Raw genomic sequence first — 18,810 nt, 5'->3', positions numbered from 1 at the left:
AGTTGGCTGCTCTTGCTAACTTCTCCATACAGTAACCATTGAAGCTTTTCACATGCTCTCACTGCTAAGTTCACCATTCATTTGGAGACTTTCACATCAGTAATTTAATAGTCCAATCTAATCCAAGTTGTCTTGTTATGTAACAGCAGCTCAAAATTATTTCCCATATATATGCTTCTAGAAAAAGCAAGTATATATCCTCAAGTGGATGTTAATTGCTTAGTCATGAATGGCTACTGATGGTTATGATGTTATATCTTAGTGTTCAGTCCACATTCTATGGCATAATAATGAAAGATGTTTTAAGCCATTATATTCACATGGAGGATGTCTGCCTCATTTCTAGTATGTGGTATTTCTTGTTAAGGAAAATTTGTTTTAATCAGATACACATTGACAAATAGATCCAACATTTTTGCCCATTTTTCAACTTTGAAAGCTTAATTTGGACATAACAAATCAAATCTAGGGGCATACTTTATAATTAATATCTAGTTTTGTTGTTAGGTAATGAAGTCCTCAGTACTGCTAAAATTTCTTTCATATTGGTTTTTCTCTCATCCTTGTAGCTCCTTAATCACATCAGTCATTCTCTAAGCTACCATATTATTTCTTTTAATCTCTTACTTCATAATTACCTATTGGAAATGATTCTGGAATTGTCATTTTGCTTTACATTTTTTGTCTTGCTCAGTTAAGCCATTTTGGGGTCAACGAGAACTGAGCACCACCTGGACCGCATTCAACCTTAATGTATTAAGCTATTTGGATGGGATGAGAATAACGTAGTCGAGGCCTTCACCATTCCTGTGATCTTTATGCACTGATATTTCACAGATATTTTGCTGATATTTTGCAGATATTTTGATATTTAATTATTTACTCATTACTGATGACTTCAAGCTTGTACGAAGACAATTATTTTGACTGTTTATGTACCTAGTGGAGTAAGCTGATATATATATATATATTTTAAAACATGTGTCAATCATTTATTGGTGATAAAACACCAAAACAGCTGCTGACTTGGTATTACAGAAATATGATATGCTTGCTTCTTATGGTAGCCAAACATCTGCTAACATCACGTGGCAATAAAATAATTCTCTGATCACTGAAAGAGAAAGAGTGGCAAGCTGTCCCTCAGAAAGAATATATTCATATCAAAAGAATTCAACTTCACCATTAGGAGATGTTTCCTAGTGCATATCTCATCTAAAACTTAAGCTTGCCACGTCCTTAGTCCTTACCAAGAATTCAACCAAATTCTCACAACGATGCACCCATATATATGTGGACCCCTATACATAGTTTAATTTTAAGTCTCTCTTTTCATCAAAATAAATAAATAAATTTTAAGTCACTCTCATCCACTGCCAATTCACCCAACTATCCTTATTCCTATTTGCCTTCATTTTGTTCTCTAAAACCAAACCTTGTCATTTCTAAGAACTATCATTAGGGTTAGACCAATTAATACTTCACCATTAGGAGATGTTTCCTAGTGCATATCTCATCTAAAACTTAAGCTTGCCACGTCCTTAGTCCTTACCAAGAATTCAACCAAATTCTCACAACGATGCACCCATATATATGTGGACCCCTATACATAGTTTAATTTTAAGTCTCTCTTTTCATCAAAATAAATAAATAAATTTTAAGTCACTCTCATCCACTGCCAATTCACCCAACTATCCTTATTCCTATTTGCCTTCATTTTGTTCTCTAAAACCAAACCTTGTCATTTCTAAGAACTATCATTAGGGTTAGACCAATTAATAGATACACTGATATTCCATTAAAAAAAAACACTGATACATGTATACATGTCGTAATATACATATAAATGTAGTCCATTATATATCACATGCATGTATGGTGCTGTGTATACTACTCAGATCAATACGTATAATGCTAAATCAGGCGTTTTTCTTCCTACTCTGCATAGTTTTCTAGGAAACTTAAACTAGGTATCAAGTTGCAAATGATATCTATATCTTCTATAGGATCTTATATTGTATGTGTATGACGAAACACCTTAGATTCTCTCTCTCTCTCTCTCAGCAAAGTTGTGCCTTTTAATTATCTTAATGTCTAAAGACAGATAATGGGAAAATATATACTAATGTAAAGGTAATGATGTGGGTTCCTTAGGTGTACCACAAACCAATATTTTATAAAAAGCACATTTCTTTATTCTTATGTTGGTACGTATGTTTATTTAATGAAACATTGGATGTTTACTTTTACTATTTTGTCTTTTGAAATCTGGATCACACCATCAGCAAGATTTTTAATCATCCTTATTCTAGGTTTTGTTTTTTAATTAGTTAAGATTAACTTTTTGTTATAGGTTAAGCTAGGGAGATCGCATTTATAAAATATTTTAATTTAATTTAATTTTGTATCCACATGCCATAATAATCTGTTGGTTAATTCCTCAGGCACCAGGCAATGCATCTCATATATATTAACTTATATAATGTGTTTGTAAATTAATGTTATAACTTATAACCTAGCTATATATATCTCAGTGTGTTTGTCTCGTCCTTTTTCCTCTTCTCATCTCCTGTCCCCGTTTTCTCCATCCAAAAGTACTTATAAGTATAAATTCAATAATAAATTATAGATAACAAATAATAGTAGTAGTAAGAAGACTAAGGAGGGTGAAACCAAACATAACTTCGAAGTTCGAACTCATTGATTTTCATGAACTACTCCACTATCTAACAACTAGCAACAAATTTAAGGTCAAAATTTACATGAATTTCTTTCTTTTATCTTCTTTGTTAATATATATTTACTACAAACGTACACGCCTAGTCCATTGAACTAAGACTCAATTTACTTTACTTATTATGCACATCTATTACTTGTAAAACACTTTCTCGTGCCTTTATATAAAGGTGCTCTATTATACAGTTACAGATACAAAAATACGCGGATTATTTTGTCTACATTCTTTATTAATTTATATTAACAATGCCACTTGCCGCTTGCCACAATGCTGCCAAATTATCTATGATCCATAAAATAGTTCACTTAGCAACTTTGTAATATTATAAGGATAGATCACTCAGTAATGAGAGAGAATATGAGGCGGCGTGGGTGGTGAAAACTTTCTTTAAGGCTAGCATGCCGTAAAGGTCTTCATATTATTTTCCTAATCCTTTTTTTAATTATTATTATTATTATTATTAATTGTCACTTTTTCATAATATGAAAAGGAATATAGATATATCTGTCGTTTTCATAACAGCGAAAGATTTATTTTATTTTATTTTATTTTTGCCAAGTGGTAGGTGCACAACTATAAAACACGCTGCTACGTACAGATAAGGAAATGATGGAATTTGACATTTACCTAGCCAAAAAAAAAAAAAAAATAATAGTACTGTATTAATGTTAGTCTGGTGAGTCAAATTATTTTATGCCTCATCTACTGTAACAATAATAATATAGAATGAGAATACTGGTTTGTTTGTAGTGTAAAAGAACGACATATTACTTTTTATCTTTGAAAAGTTGCATGTAAAAGAGATGTAAAATTGTTGGGGATTTTGGTATTTTTTCTTTATTGTCTATAATTTAATTTATTTCTTTCCTTCAAGAGAATTACAAGAGTGAAACTTATATATATGGTCTGGATTAATCATTTTTGTAATTTCACTAAATTTACAATTGAAAGAGATATAAAACTACAGAATGGTCGAGAAAAGTGTCATTTCATCAGAAATTTAAGCAAAATGATTATCATCATATCAATTTGTCTAAGCATAGTTTATCTAAAAAAAAAAAAAAATTTGTCTAAGCATAACACAAGGAACCGTGATAGAATACTATGCACACTCTAAGACAGTGACTTATTACTAAAATAGTAATTTTCAGCTTATTAAAATAGTATTATTTTTAAACGCAATCTAATGACTACCAGCTAAAGTTGTATTTTTCAAATGATTAGAGCATTCACAACAAATGTTGCAAAAAAAAATGCAATTTTGCCACACCAAAGACTTGCTTTATTATTTTACTACATCATTTTACAACATCTCATTTATCAGATGTTTTATCATTTAATTCTATATATTAAAATAATATTTACTACACATTAAAATAATATATTATCCCCTCCCCATTATCATCAACAACACTGACAGCCACCACCGGCCACTACCCCCACAGCCCACCACCACTGCCACTATCACCGCCCATAGCCCACAGCCCACCACCACCATCAGATCAACCCAAATTGCAGCTAAAAAAAAAAAAAACCCACAACTAGAGAGAGGCAGAGTGAAAGGCGGACAGAGGGGAGAGGGAAGAGGGTGAGATCGACGGTGGCCTCGGGGTAAGATCGGCGAGATCGAGTGTGGTTAAGCGTGGGTGAGATCGAGCTACGCTGTCGTCGCTAGAGCGTGGATGAAGCGTGGGTGAGATCATCGTTGGAGCTACGTCATCGTTGCTGCTGGTGAACATCCTGAACTGGTCGAAGAGAGAGGGAACCGGAGAGTGAGAGAGAAGAGAAAGGAAAAAATGAAGAGAGAGGAGAGAGAAAAGAGAATATAAAACAATTTTTATTTTTGCAACATTTGTCCATACCGTTGCAAATTTGCAATGGTACTGTAGACATGTTGTATAATTTTTAAGATTTGACACATCTCATAAAGCTCCATTTTTGTGTTTGGTGTGGTAAATGTGTCAAATATTTAGCATTTGACACATTTACCACACCTGCTGTGGATGCTCTTATGATTTATGAATAGTATGTCGTACATGTACATGCTTCTATTTGAAATGGGATTTATGTTGCTGAAAATGATATGCGGTAATGCCTAGCTACGCAGAAACCAACGTCTCTAACGCTTTCGATAATAGAGAATAATATCAAGTATTCACGATTGATAGCTTGAATTAGTAATTCATTAAAATAGAAGGATGGAAGATGATGTGAATTATATGATAAGAGCAGAGTATTGAATAAAATTGAGAAGCACATTAGGAATATTGTGTGATTGTAAAAAAAAATAAAAAAAAAAAAAAAGGAAAATTTTGTACGACAATTATAATACCTTATGTTCTATGGTATTGAATGTTGCAAAGGTTAAGAAGCAATATATTCATAAAATGAATATAGCTTAAATGAGATTGTTCAAAATATGGATAAGTTGAAATACAAATATATATATATATATAGAGGATTCTAATAGAGGAAATTTACTTCATGATATGAGTGGCCTCCTATTGATGAAAATATGAGGGGGAATAATATGGTTTTGTCATGTTTAAAGAAGAGAGCTTGATGCACTTGTGAGAAAGTGTAACTTTATTCAAGTTAAGGGAACGAAAAAAATGAATAAAAAGACCAAAAATAACATCAAGAAGTGGTAAAAAAAATTACAAATTAATAATGAAGTAACAGAGAATATTACTTTGAATAAAATAAAATAATGGAAAATAATATATGCAGGGGTCAAGATTTGCGGCCCAAGACAAAATGATTTGGAGTATGAGTCCAATAAGTCCAATACAATGAATTTGTAGAGAGTGAGTGAAAGAGTTGGGCTAGTTGTGAATTAAACAACGTTCAATAAAGGTTTTACTGATGAATCAATGTAAGAACAAACTTGAAACTTGAATATATTCATGTCTGAAGAGACAAACTTTTGCATGTATCATTCTTAGAAATATCACAGACCTCTCTCCCCCCTTCTCTGGGAGATCTCTTACATTATATAGTCTCTTTTTAGATCATCTTGATCGTATACTTATTAGTCATCTGAGCCTTCTCTTGAATGTATATCCCATCTGGTATCTTCTATGATTCTCTGTGAATGGTGGTGGTTGAGAATGCACTGTTCAGAGGTCTTCTTCACATTAATGCGGTCAGAAAAGTTGCTGCAGTGCATTTAATGTGGTGGTAGCAGCTTTTCCTCTAAATATTTATCCGTTCTTATCATCTCTATGCATGCCTGAGGTTTATCTTTATCATTGGAACCGTCAGGAAAGTCACTCGAACCTCCCAGGTACTTACTTGACTGAGACTCTTTATATCCGAGGAGAATACACTCTTCGGACTACTGGCGCTCTCTTCGGACTATATTCTCCGTTCATTCCCAGGTATAGTTCTCCCACCTGAGTTTCTTCTCAACTATTTTCTTCTCTTCGGACACACTTTAGTCTTCAAATAGGGCTCTAGGCCCAATACATAATTTTGGGCTTTTACCCCCACAATATATATGATTGGCTTTAATTAGTCTGTTAAGGATCTCTAGCTAAGTCCAAAACTTTATGACTATGTCTTGATTGTTGTTATTTTTATATTTAGGAAATCAAGAGTGAATATGATAGTATTTTAGACTCTTGTAAGAGTGATTCATGAATTTAGACCAGTAAATTAAACCAAGCTATTCATAAATATTGTAGACTTGGATTATTTAAGTTTGTTAATAAATATAAAAGATATCAAATTGTTATTTGTAATTAATTGTTAATATAAATCGCAAATTTTGTTGGTTAATATGATTTTTAAAAATCAAGGTTAGTTAATATAATTTGTACAATTTCATGGATGAAAATTGTTCAACATAACTTTAATAATATAAACTCAAAAATAAATTAGTTATTAATTATTAGCAAATATTTGTTAAGGAGAGAAACATTTTAATCGTATTTTAATTTTTGTATAGGGAATGAAAAATTCAATCAATTAAGTAACTCGTGAACAAGTTTGAGCTAATTTAACTAAGAAAATGAATTAAATTTGAATATATAATTTAACTTGGTGATGAACTCAATCTTGGTTTATGTTTGAAATTAAATTAAACAAACTAGTTTTGAACTTTTTAATAGTTAATTCAACTCAACTCATTTAAAGTTCTATTCATGATAAATGAGAGTACAATCACTGAGTGCTGGCAGCTATCACAGCAATGGGATGATTTATAATCGAGATATAAGTGCTTGTTGTCATACTGAAGAAGGTGAACAATTAATTTGCATATGATTTTGCACAAGAATAAATTCCTCTTTTGGTAGACAGTCAGAAATGTAATGGAATATGCCAGTGCCATTGAAAGATTTCTTGGATTGAAAAGCTCACCTATTGTGAGTAATCTGTGTTTTTAATGATTTCACATCCACAAACAAAAGTTTTATTAGCGTAGTTTAAATTATATAGAGCTGTGTCCTTCCGTGTCTCCTCTATGCATATTCAATTTAGAATCATCAAGTTGCTGGTTTTCTGCAAAGTTGGTGGAGCTAGGCTTAAAACTTGTAGAGATCTTTTCAAAAAATGCAACTTTTGTGCGGAAAACGTGGGACTGTACATATAAACACAGTTATCATTTAGTGACGTGTTTGATACTTTATTTGCGCTTTAACTATTTGCGAACAATATAAATCTGTTCTTATCTTTATGATCAGTACAGGTTTTACCTAGTTTTTTAGAGCTCATCGTGATTCACACTCAGCATTGTGGATTCACTTATTACTGATTTCAAAGTCGAAGATGCCATGTAGTTTGTGTCATCTATTTGTTGGCTGGTAATACTCCACATTTCTTGCTAATTTAATATAGGCAAAGGGTGAGGTAATCATGATCTTTCAAATGTATCTCTGGAAAAAGAGTAGAAATTGGTATAAAGGGAACAAAAGGGAAAAGACAGGTGAATTCTAATCTTTCAACTATATCAGCTTAAGATATGGTGGAAACAATCTTGTAATTTACTAAGGTTTTCTTTTCATGGGATTCCCTGTCATCAAAATTTTATAACAAATATCCCAATCCATGTTTGCACTCTGATTGTATTAGTATATCTTTCTTTCTTTCTTTTCTTACTTTTATGGAGATCTTTTTTATACTGCCAGTTGTCAAAGTGTCCTTTTGCAAGGCTCAAAAGTCCAGGAAATTTCTTTTATTAATGTGAAAATTGTACTTTATGCTGTTGATGTCCAATAATTAATGAGTTTAATTTCGGCTACCTAGAGTCTACCTGCTTAGTTAATTAGAAAAGCTTATTTACAATAATCTATACTCAGCTTTTGTAACAGTATTCATAAATTATGTATCTCTCATGTCAATCCTTTTCTTAAAAATAAAGATAGATTAATATGTTTTGTTTCAGTGCTGTAACTCTAATACATCTTAATAACATTGTGTGCTGCAATGAACAAGGGATTTATTTTATTTCATGTATATCTAGAAGTAGAAAATGGTTATGTCAATTGTCAAGTTGTGTTGATCTAGATCAAATATAATTTTCCACAAGTTGGGTGGAAAAATTATATACACCCATTTACGCAACATGAAAGAGGAAGCTCCATCTTAAAATTAATGCAGATAAGTTTTGTATCAAAGAAAATTATTTTTTTGGGGTCAATTGGGCTATACTTCAAGCTACAACTTTCAAATGGAGACAACATAAAGAATATAACAACTTCACAGACCTTTTTCTGGTGCAAGAATGTGACATTTTACCAATAACAAGTTCGATCATAAGCTTTCCCAGGCTATGAATCTAGCTTCATTCATGTATTATGCCATACTTGAATATATATCTTTGTACAGGTGATATATGCGAATATGCCTTAAGAACAACACAGGAAGCCTAACTTCAATCAGAATCACAATCATGACTTACCTACAAGCTACAACATCTAAAGAAAGGTAAACAATAGGACGATTATATGTTTACGTAATATTGTACACATTTGCTTACTCTACGGTGTAAAGTGTACATGAATAATGAATATAAAAACATAATTTTCCTAAACGAAATATATGGAATATGGTCACATTCAATATAAGCGGCACTTTTCAACAGCAGTCAAGCATCTATAATCTATTCATTCTCTTTTGGGTCTCTCATTTTCTGCGGGAAGGCCATCAACATCAAAACGAGGTGAAGTTGGGGGATCAAAATATTATTACTGGAACTGATTTTTGAAGGTGGTCAATTCAGGTCTCTACTCCTGCGTAATCTGTAACTGTAGGTGCATGGTGACTGGACAACTTATTTGCTATCCATTTATATTTATCTCATAAACGATGAATTGTTAATATTAGTATTAATAACGAAGTTGTTGAGTTAGAAATTACTTCATCTACCGAAAAAGAACTGAAATTCTTTATTTTTCTAATTTTAGAGAGGTTCAGAGTGAAAATATTAGATAATTTTTGTGCACATTAACCCAAAAGTGGATTTATATACTTGTACGAATATAGACACAGACACGAATACTAGTATGGGTACGATATGACGACACGAACAATTTTTTAAAATTTATAATATAATACAGCAAATAGGACATCGTTATAACACAGGTACAATATAAACATAATACTGATAAAATATTCTAAATAAAGTGTCTGTGCATCTAGATATTTATACATTCACAAGATTCTAATATAACATGCTTGAAATGTGGGATTTGATGGCTGCTATTCAGATGGACTCTTGGGTATGTTAAAAATATTTGTGAATTGTGTTAAAAGATATTATAGTTCACGAGGTCAAGTGTTGTGTAGGTGCGTGGTAGTACATTCTTTTTTTGGATGGGAAATGTTAGTACTTAGTAGAAGGAAAGTTTTTATATGTACCAATTTAGGGTCCATTTAAACAAATAGTTCTAAATATAAAAAATGTAACGAATTTAGGCTTTTTGTAGAAGAGTTAGACTATTAAGCCAAATCACATTAATTCCTTCTACTTTATCTCCTTCTATACATATCTTTTTTTAATTTATATTTTAAACATTGTATGTAAGTCACTTTTTAAAAAAAAAAAAAAAAAGGTTATAGAAGTCCATTCTCGACCACCACTCGACTCAGTCACCACAAATCATCATTCGGCTCAGTACTAGTACCAACCATTGTTCGAATTTGTCATTGTCAACCTCTGTCTTGACACTTTTTCAGATTTGTTTTCCTCATGTTTTAGCCTTTAAAACCTCTATTTTGCCATCAATCAAAGATTTTTTGATTGCTCTTGAATCACCGCTTATATAACACTGCACACTCCTCCACATGCTGCCCAAATTTCTGGCCATACGCTCATGGCTTCACACGTGCTTTCATGTGCCAAGTGCCGTGTAGGACTCTACTCATGTGTTGACACGCATAACACACGTACACGTGCCTAACCTTGACATATGCCACGCTAACCCTAGTTCTTTGCCACATGTAAACTCTAAAGCATACTACATCAATCTTAATGCAACATCAACAAGACGACATTTATTATCACCTCATTGCTAGTATTTCGACACATGTCATCTCCTCAGCTGGCCACGTCTAACCTACTATTACGTCAGCACCACGTCAAACCCTTGCCATTGTTGACTATTGCCAGCTGTCATTGATAGTCACCGATCATTGTTGATCGGCATTGACCTCTTTACCATTGTTGACCTGTGCTTACAATCGGGCCTTTATTTTTCTTTGTTTAAGGCACTTTCCTACTTTGTTATTCACATAGATTTAAATTTTGAGATCCATTTTCCTATTTCAAGCTCAAAAGTCACACAAATTAGACCATCACTCATTCTTTTAGGGTTCAATTTATGTGAAATCAACCAACTCACTCACTTGTTTCATCACGACATTGTCCTTCACCAATATTCCTCGTGCCATCAATGTAGTTGTTCTTTGGCCTTAGCAACCACTATTTGGTCACAGGTTTAGCCATTCTCAGGACTTTGTAGGCTGTAGCTATATTCTAACATTCATTCATCATCGTTGTCTATTGTCACTAGCATCGTTTTGCACTATTCATTCCAAATTGTGGCCGACCCATTATACATTCTATCTAGTTAGTTATTCATGGTTATCTTTAGGCATATTCACAAGCGCATATTCCAAACTTCAAGCATCTTCAAAACTTCTATTTTGAGTTTTAAGGAGTACCAGTGTTAAAAATATTATAGGCTGTGTTGAAGATGCAATGGCCCAAGTATATTGTAGACTCATGCTAGTATTGGGTTAGCTCTTATATTTAGGGTCATTGTATAAAAAAGTTTATAATATCAAAGATGTAGCAACTTTGGTTTTCTCATATGAACGTAGGTTATTAGGTCAAACTGTATTAATTCGTTACTTCTATTTACTCTCCTTCTACACCTTTGCTTATTTTCTTATTATATTTTTGCCAATTTTTTTTTCTATTAATTTCAATGCTAAAACAAAATACAAAGCTCATTTATGCCATTATGTTGGCAAAGCTCTCTATATGGCTAAAATAGAAGGATGGTGATTCAAATAGGGATTAACAATTGATACACACAATAAATTTGGAGTTAGATTCAAGTTATATATGTTGTAAGTTTGTAACTTCTATCAATATTACATTACGTTATTTGATTTCATTTTTGACAAATTTATCATTGAATTATATTGTCTTCTTATACCCACTTAGTTGCTTGCAAAATAACAAGATAATTAGATATCATTTATTAAAATATGTAAACTTCAAAATTATGTACAAAATATATGGTTATGGCCATATTGATTCTCCTAAAAAAAACTTATTAGTACAAAAATTATGGATCATATTGATTCCCCTAAAAAAAAAAATCATATTAGTACAAAAATTTTCATTCAATTTTATTACAAAGAGAAACGGGTAAGTAACAAAAATTTACATAGTGTGTAACACGATCCTGAACTTAAGATTTTATATTGTTAACTATGACTTCTTATATATATATATATATATATCTTGATCGAATTATAACTTGTAATCAACATGAAATGTACAATCTAAGTTTTAAATGTCTTAACTCTTAAGATAACTGTAGATACAAAAACAAAAATAACAATAAGGGCATGTTTGGTAGACTGTAATAGGCATTGTAATGTAACAGTTATTCTTATAGTTTAGCTATTCAATAGTTTGGTTATGTTATTACAGCGAATAGTTATTCGTTATAAATAGTTATTCTTTAAAATGAGGAATAACTATTTATTTCCAAAAGGGTTGTAATAGTTATTCCTTAGTAGATGTAATAATTTCTAACATTAATACATTTCTAAATAAATAAACTTTTTATACCCACCTAACAATTATGGAAATAAAAAATCATCAAAAAATAACTCATCTTTCTAAAATTTTAAATATATTATTTTCTAAGAAATATAATTGTATGAATGAGATATTTCCTAAAATAGATCATAAGTTTTATTCTAATGTTACTGTGGGGGGAAAAAAGCCCAAAGCCACTTAATGGGCCCGGAACCCCCTGTTAAGGACTATTGTATTTTCGAGGATCAATAGGTGGTTGGGGTGGCCCATCTAAAGCAGGAAGCCCAGAAGCAGTGGGGGAGTGTCGTCCGAAGAGGTCACCATCGGTCCGAAGACATCTTGCTCCTCGGCTACGATGAGCCTTGATCAAACGAACGTGCGGAGGGTCTGACTAATCTGCCTAACAATCCCAACGGTAGTGATAGGTCCTGAGTGGATCCGGAGATGATCAAAACCAAAAAATATCTAAAGGAAAAGCTGCTACCACCGCATTTAATGCTCAGCAACAGCTTTTTTGGCCGCATTTATGTGGAGAAGACCCCTGAACAGTGCAATCTCAGCTACCGCCACTCACAAAGAACTAAAGTAGACACATAACGTGACATGCACTTGAGTAGATGCGCGGATGAAGAACAGGTGGACGATGGAGATGATAGGAAGGGATGCTATATAAAGAAGAAGGGTCACTGGTAATGGGGGACCGGGAAAAAAGAGAGAGAAAGAGAGAGAAAAGCTCTATTGTAGCTCTGAGTGTTGTAATCTCCGTTCACTTAATAAACACCTCTTCGGACATTCATTCATGGAGTTATTTGAGCTTTAGTTCATGTTATCATCACTGCACGTAACCTAGCCAACTGTTCTGTGCTTCATAACCAGCCCAGCTCTTTCGCCCACTCTCTACAAATTCATTGTTCTGGGTTCGTTGAACCTTTAACCCATATCCTTTGGGTTTGGGCAACAAAAACTGACCCTACAGTTACAATTCACAACCAAACTAATGAATAAGTTTAGTTATTCAATTACAATACATTTTATTCCGGATAATAAAGATTACCATTCATATTGTAATCCACATTCAGTGTACCAAACGTACCCTAAGATTTCATCATATGACGCCTAGATATTAATAAATGGATATTACAGAAACATGTATACATGTTAAAACTCTAGGTTTTCCTCAAAATAATTAAAAAAAAAAAACTCTAGGTATTATTAATTTGATGTTACAGAAACATGTATGCTTATTATACACCCTCTCTCTCTCTCTCTCTCTCTCTCTCTCTCTCTCTCTCTCGGGTATATTTGATAATTAAAAAAAAAAAAAAAAAAGATTCTCTCTCTCTCTCTCTCTCTCTCTCTCTCTCTCTCTCTCTCTCTCTCTCTCTCGGGTATATTTGATAATTTAAAAAAGAAGAAGAAGATACTTATCCCTTATCCATGCCATTTGATAAGCATCAAACGATTATTTGGTGTAAATCTCTTAACAATAATTTAAAACAAACACTAAATAAAGATTATAAAACTTGAAATGTTAAAACCCAAAAACGAAGAAAGAAACTTGGTTCGGTTTGTGCTTGTGACTCGGAGAGCGGGGGCCGCTAAACAACTTAACCCCAAAACCATTGGCGAGTTAAGCATCTAGGAATTGGTCAAATCCACGTGAAATATGCTTTAATTAATGGGTGTTTTGGTCCTCATCATGAAATGAAAACATACCCATAATTTGGAATAACCCGTAATAATTATCCCAATACTCACTAATATTATACTTATACATTCTCAAAAAAATATTATACTTATAGAACAAGACATTATGAATGGAATATGCTACCAAACCAATTTAATTTGGACACTTGGTAGGTCCCCCCTCCAATCGGATAAGCCAAGCCATTAATATTTACTGATAAGACCACGTGTCCTTCATGCCAATCATTCCAACTACTTAACAATAATAGAGTAACGTTACTAAAAATATCATATTCACAACATTTTTATAATAATTTCACAACAAATTATAAGTGGTGAAATATTATTAGCCAATAAAAAAGTTCTATCAATAATAGGCTCAAATTAATACCAGTAATTTTTATTATCTAAAATATGTTGTGAAATTAGTGTGCACTTAATATTACCCTCTAAAATTAGTAATTACCCACTTCATTTGAGTTAGTCCCCACACACTAAAGATTAGGATAAGACCTCGTCAATTTTTTAATCATCTAATCATTACTATGGGGAAATTAAAAAAAGAAGAAGAGACTGGAAAGGTGGAAGTAGTAAAAATTGCTATGCATACAAATAAAATATTCGGGTATTATCCGAATAGTTTCCAATCTAAAATTCTGACATGGAACTAGCTGTATCATCTGCACAGCTATCGGAAAACAACCTAATCTCCCAAGATTGACTTGCCACGTAAGCATTTACCAGACAGGTACATTTATGTTCGCGGCATCTCGTGTTGCCAACTAGGACTTGTGGGTCCCAAAATGAGGACCCAAACCCCAAAATCTCTCACTATAAATTGAGGTGCCATTTTTGGTGAAGAGTGAAGACCATCATTCAACTTAAGCACGGGTTTTTCTCGGACTAGCGCAGAGTGATTCTTACATAATATTCCATGGCCTTTGAAATGGCTAGAATGAGGCCCACTCGCTGGAGCTCCGACGAGTTTGTCCAATCTTCCGATGAAGAAGCAAGTTTTGCAGACATGGTTTTTGGGTTTATGGAAGAAGGTCAGAATTTATCAGGAAATTCATCCAACTCTGACAACTATGATGATGAAGATGATGAAAATTCTTACAATGTTGAAGAGAATAAGGCTTTCTGGAAAGAACAAGAACAAACCCTCCAGGTAAATTTCATATATGATATGTAGATTGTACCTTTTTATTTATGTAATTCGAGGGCCCAGAAGGTAGATTTGAATCTTGGAACTTTGTCTGAAACATTAAGAAGGGTCTTTTAGCATAGATTGTAGATATATGTATTGTGAAGTGATAAGATTTGAGTTTATTACAAATGGTTGTAATGGTTTATAATGAAAAATCTTTGTGTATTATGCAGGGAACATTGTATAGGACTAGTTCAATTGAGACCAAAATCCGGCAAGCTACAAAAGAGGCACTAAGGGAATTTTGTGCGGCAGATAATCAATGTTTGTGTTCAAGACCAGTGGCCAAAGGTTGCCGGAATTGCCTAAGAAGGGAAGTATGTAACCGGCTTATAAATGTTGGCTACAATTGTGCCCTTTGCAAGTCCAAGTGGAAGAGCTCACCAGAAATCCCATCAGGTAAACATTAAATGACATTCATGAATACATGAATTGCTTCTGAATTATCAAATACTGGTTCCAATTGATCACTAATTATGTTCCCAATGTGGTCCATGAAGTGGGGCCAAAACTATAATGCTTAGATTAGGTACCACTACCAATGCTTTCTTTAAAAAAAAAAATACCACTACTAAAGTGCTACTGGATTATTAATGGTAGTTCAGAGTATACTTCCCCTCGTATATAGGGGTAAATTCCACTGTTTAACCTATATACATAAAAGAAAATAAGTATATCCTTGAACTATCTAATAAATTTCTGGTGCTACTTGGGAATGGAATTTTGAAATGACATAAACATCCATATCTTTTAAATATCAAATACATGTTTTGCAATGTTATTAATATGCTATGCTAAATAAATAAAGTGACTAAATTTGTTCTTGCAATTTTCCAGGGGAGCACACTTATTTGGAAGTTTTGGACAACTCAAATCCTAAGAAAGGAGTTGTGAGAGTGGTAATTGAGTTAAATTTTCGAGCAGAGTTTGAGATGGCAAGAGCTAGTGAAGAGTACAACCAATTAATTAGCCGGCTACCAGAAGTATTCATCGGGAAATCGGAAAGATTAGGAGCCCTAATTAAGATTTTGTGCTCGGCTGCCAAAAAATGCATGAAGGAGAAGAAAATGCACTTGGGGCCATGGAGGAAGCACAAATACATGCAAGCTAAGTGGCTTGGTACATGTGAGAGAATAAAACCAACAACAATGCCCTTGGCATTCTCATACCGCCAGCCAAAGCCAAAGGCATCAATGCTAACCTTTGATTTGCTAGAGTCTTTGCCTGGCTTGCATTGCAGTACTGCAGTTGAAGTTGTTTGATCAAAAACAAAGTTTTGTACCATGGTTTTTTTTTTTTTTTTTTTGTGGGCGGAAGTTCTACTCCCTTGAGTTGTAAAATATATATATGGCTTTTGTAAATTTAGGAAAAAATAAGTGAGTGTGTAGTAAGGAGTAATTAGTACGGTTGAGTTTGTAGTATGGTTATTTTACCTTTTCAAAGGGATGGACAAAGTAACCAAAAAGAAAAATTCGAGATTTTATATCATGAGTTTTTTTTTTCTTTCTCAGTACTATGATTATTAAAATTGAAATTGGATGCATAAAAGAAGCAAAGGAGTTAGGATTAGCGAATGTGTTTGTTTCTTAAAAAAAAAAAAAAAAGATTTAAGACTAGGAGTCAAGGACTAGCAATTTTTTAAATTTACCACTTATTACAATTTTCTACCATTAAATATAAAGTGTTGGGTTAAAATAGTTTGACCCCGATTAATTAATTCAATTACCTAAGTTAATTAATTAAGTTCAATTATATGCAAATCGTGAAGATACCAACAAATCACCAAAAATACTAAGTGTAGCGGAAAATAAATTAGATACGGTGATTTGTTGACAAATGGGGAAAACCTAATAAGGCAAAAACCCTACTGGGTGATTTTAAGGTAACCACTCCCAAGAATCCACTAATCAACAATCAAGCAGTTACAAGTATAAGGAATCTTATCAATTACCCTAGCATATTCCGAAATACCAACCTACAGTTGAACCTTTGTTCTAATACCCAATTAGACTTGATCTTGTAATAGCTTATTTTCCTTTGATGCACAAACCTCTAATTTGTGACTAACCATTTGCACAGATCTTAGTACGTGACTAACTTCAACAACTTGAATAGATGTTGTTCGCTGTAAAGTTCTTCACTTCATCAACAATGAAGATCTGGAAACACTTAGTTACAAATCCTATGGCGTATAAATGCAGTAGTTTCACACAGAGAAAATAAGTCTCTTGGTCTCTGTATCCGTGTATGACGACTCTTAAAAATAAGTCTTATATATGTCTAGGATTATGAGAAAAGAAACTCTAAACAAATACACAAGCTTAGGTTGAATTTCAGATATGGAAATACTGAAATCGCAATTCTTGATAGATTGAGCTGTTATCAAGCTATTTATCGGGCTTCACATTAAGTCTCGATAATAGGCATCTATCGAGTTATCTATTAAGACTTAATGAACAGTTTTTCTTCGCTTATTTTTTGGACCAATCTTCATGTCTTTAATACTTGACTTAAACAACATGTTTCTTGAAGTACTAAATACATCTTAGATCTACCGAATTACAAGTAAAATGCATTTTGTTAAAGAATTAGCCAATTACAATAAAATATGATCCTAACAATCTCCCCCTCTGACAATCCATGACAAAACCACAAATAACAATTATGAGAGAAGTCTAGCACAACTATCCCATAATTTACAAAACTACATAAGTCTAACCCTACAATGAACTCTTGAAAAACTTTGCAAAAAGAGAGACCATGGCATGGTAGACTTGCAACCTGTCTTAACTGAAACACTTAAATAAGATTCATCAAGGCATCAAGTGTGAAACATAGACAAGTTGTATACAAGAAACATGTGCCGAAAGAAAGAAAAGAAACAACACATGTGAGACAAAGGTGAAGAAAAGAACATACATCATCATATATAAAAAGAATACAATGTATGTCAAAAGTGGTCACAAGACCATAGTACATGAAGTGAGAAACAATACAACAAAACCTCATTACATCCCTCAAAGCACACTCTCCCCCTGACTGGTCTATCCTTATACTAGTGCTCCTTTTAACAAAAAGACTACTCTCATAAAAGAGAAGCCCATCCCTAAGAGCTAAATGCACCAAGTAAAGAAGTGTCTGGGAAGTTAGACAGAATGATTGGGTGTTTTGAATGAATCGCTCGGTCAAAGAAGTTCTCAAAGAAGTTATCTCATGCCTTCTCATCACGAAACCGAACAAAATTAGAGGGAAAAGAAGAAGAAGAAGAAGAAGAACCATGACGAATCGAGTTTTTAGACGGAACATATTGTTAGGTGCCATAATAAGGAGACTTAACGAGAGAGAGAGAGAGAGAGAGAGAGAGAGAGAGAGAGAGAGAGAGAGAGAGAGAGAGAGAGAGAGAGAGAGAGAGAGAGAGAGAGAGAGAGAGAGAGAGAGAGACATAAAATCATAGTAGAAGGAAAGGCATAGGAAAGAAGAAAAACAACGTGCAATGCATGATAATGCATGAACATGTTACATGCTAAAGAAATTGCATCATGGGTAGAAACCCAATCCAACCTAATATCACTCACAGGGTTTAATCAAGCACACAATTCTAGAATACATGAAACATTGTTATAATGATCATAAATTGCAATGCATGACCATGTGAAATCATTTTAACAAAACCCAATCCAAAATTTTTGACAAAAACACAAAAAACCCCAAAATTTTCCCAAAAACTAAAACCTAGGTCACAAAAATGCATGAATGCATGAAAGAAGACGAGAAAGAGGGATTAAAGAGACTTACCAATAAATCGAGACTTGGAGTAGGCCAAAAATGAAGAGGGAAGAATTTTTTTTTTTTTTTTTTTTTTTTTTTTTTTTTTTTTTTTTTTTTTTTTTTTTTTGTGCT

The 18,810-nt window shown here is 33.1% G+C and overlaps 1 protein-coding gene across 1 annotated transcript; it reads left to right on the top strand.

Moving 5' to 3' along the window:
• Positions 1-14,550: 14,550 nt before the first annotated feature.
• Positions 14,551-16,398, top strand: LOC112022705 (uncharacterized). The gene is made up of 3 exons (XM_024055325.2): positions 14,551-14,871; positions 15,084-15,309; positions 15,748-16,398. The coding sequence occupies exons 1-3, from the start codon at positions 14,638-14,640 to the stop codon at positions 16,170-16,172; spliced, it is 885 nt and encodes a 294-aa protein (XP_023911093.1). The 5' UTR covers positions 14,551-14,637; the 3' UTR covers positions 16,173-16,398.
• Positions 16,399-18,810: the final 2,412 nt, after the last annotated feature.

This window comes from Quercus suber, unplaced genomic scaffold (genome assembly GCF_002906115.3).
Source record: "Quercus suber isolate HL8 unplaced genomic scaffold, Cork oak 2.0 scaffold_184, whole genome shotgun sequence".
NCBI lineage: Eukaryota > Viridiplantae > Streptophyta > Magnoliopsida > Fagales > Fagaceae > Quercus > Quercus suber.
Note: the sequence above shows the minus strand (reverse complement) of the source record. Positions and strands in the feature narration are given on the sequence as shown.

Coding starts and splice junctions, on each gene's coding strand:
- LOC112022705 (XM_024055325.2), top strand. CDS start 14,638: ATGGCCTTTGAAATGGCTAGAATGAGGCCCACTCGCTGGAGCTCCGAC. Junction 14,872..15,083: donor AACAAGAACAAACCCTCCAG/GTAAATTTCATA, acceptor TGTATTATGCAG/GGAACATTGTATAGGACTAG. Junction 15,310..15,747: donor CTCACCAGAAATCCCATCAG/GTAAACATTAAA, acceptor GCAATTTTCCAG/GGGAGCACACTTATTTGGAA.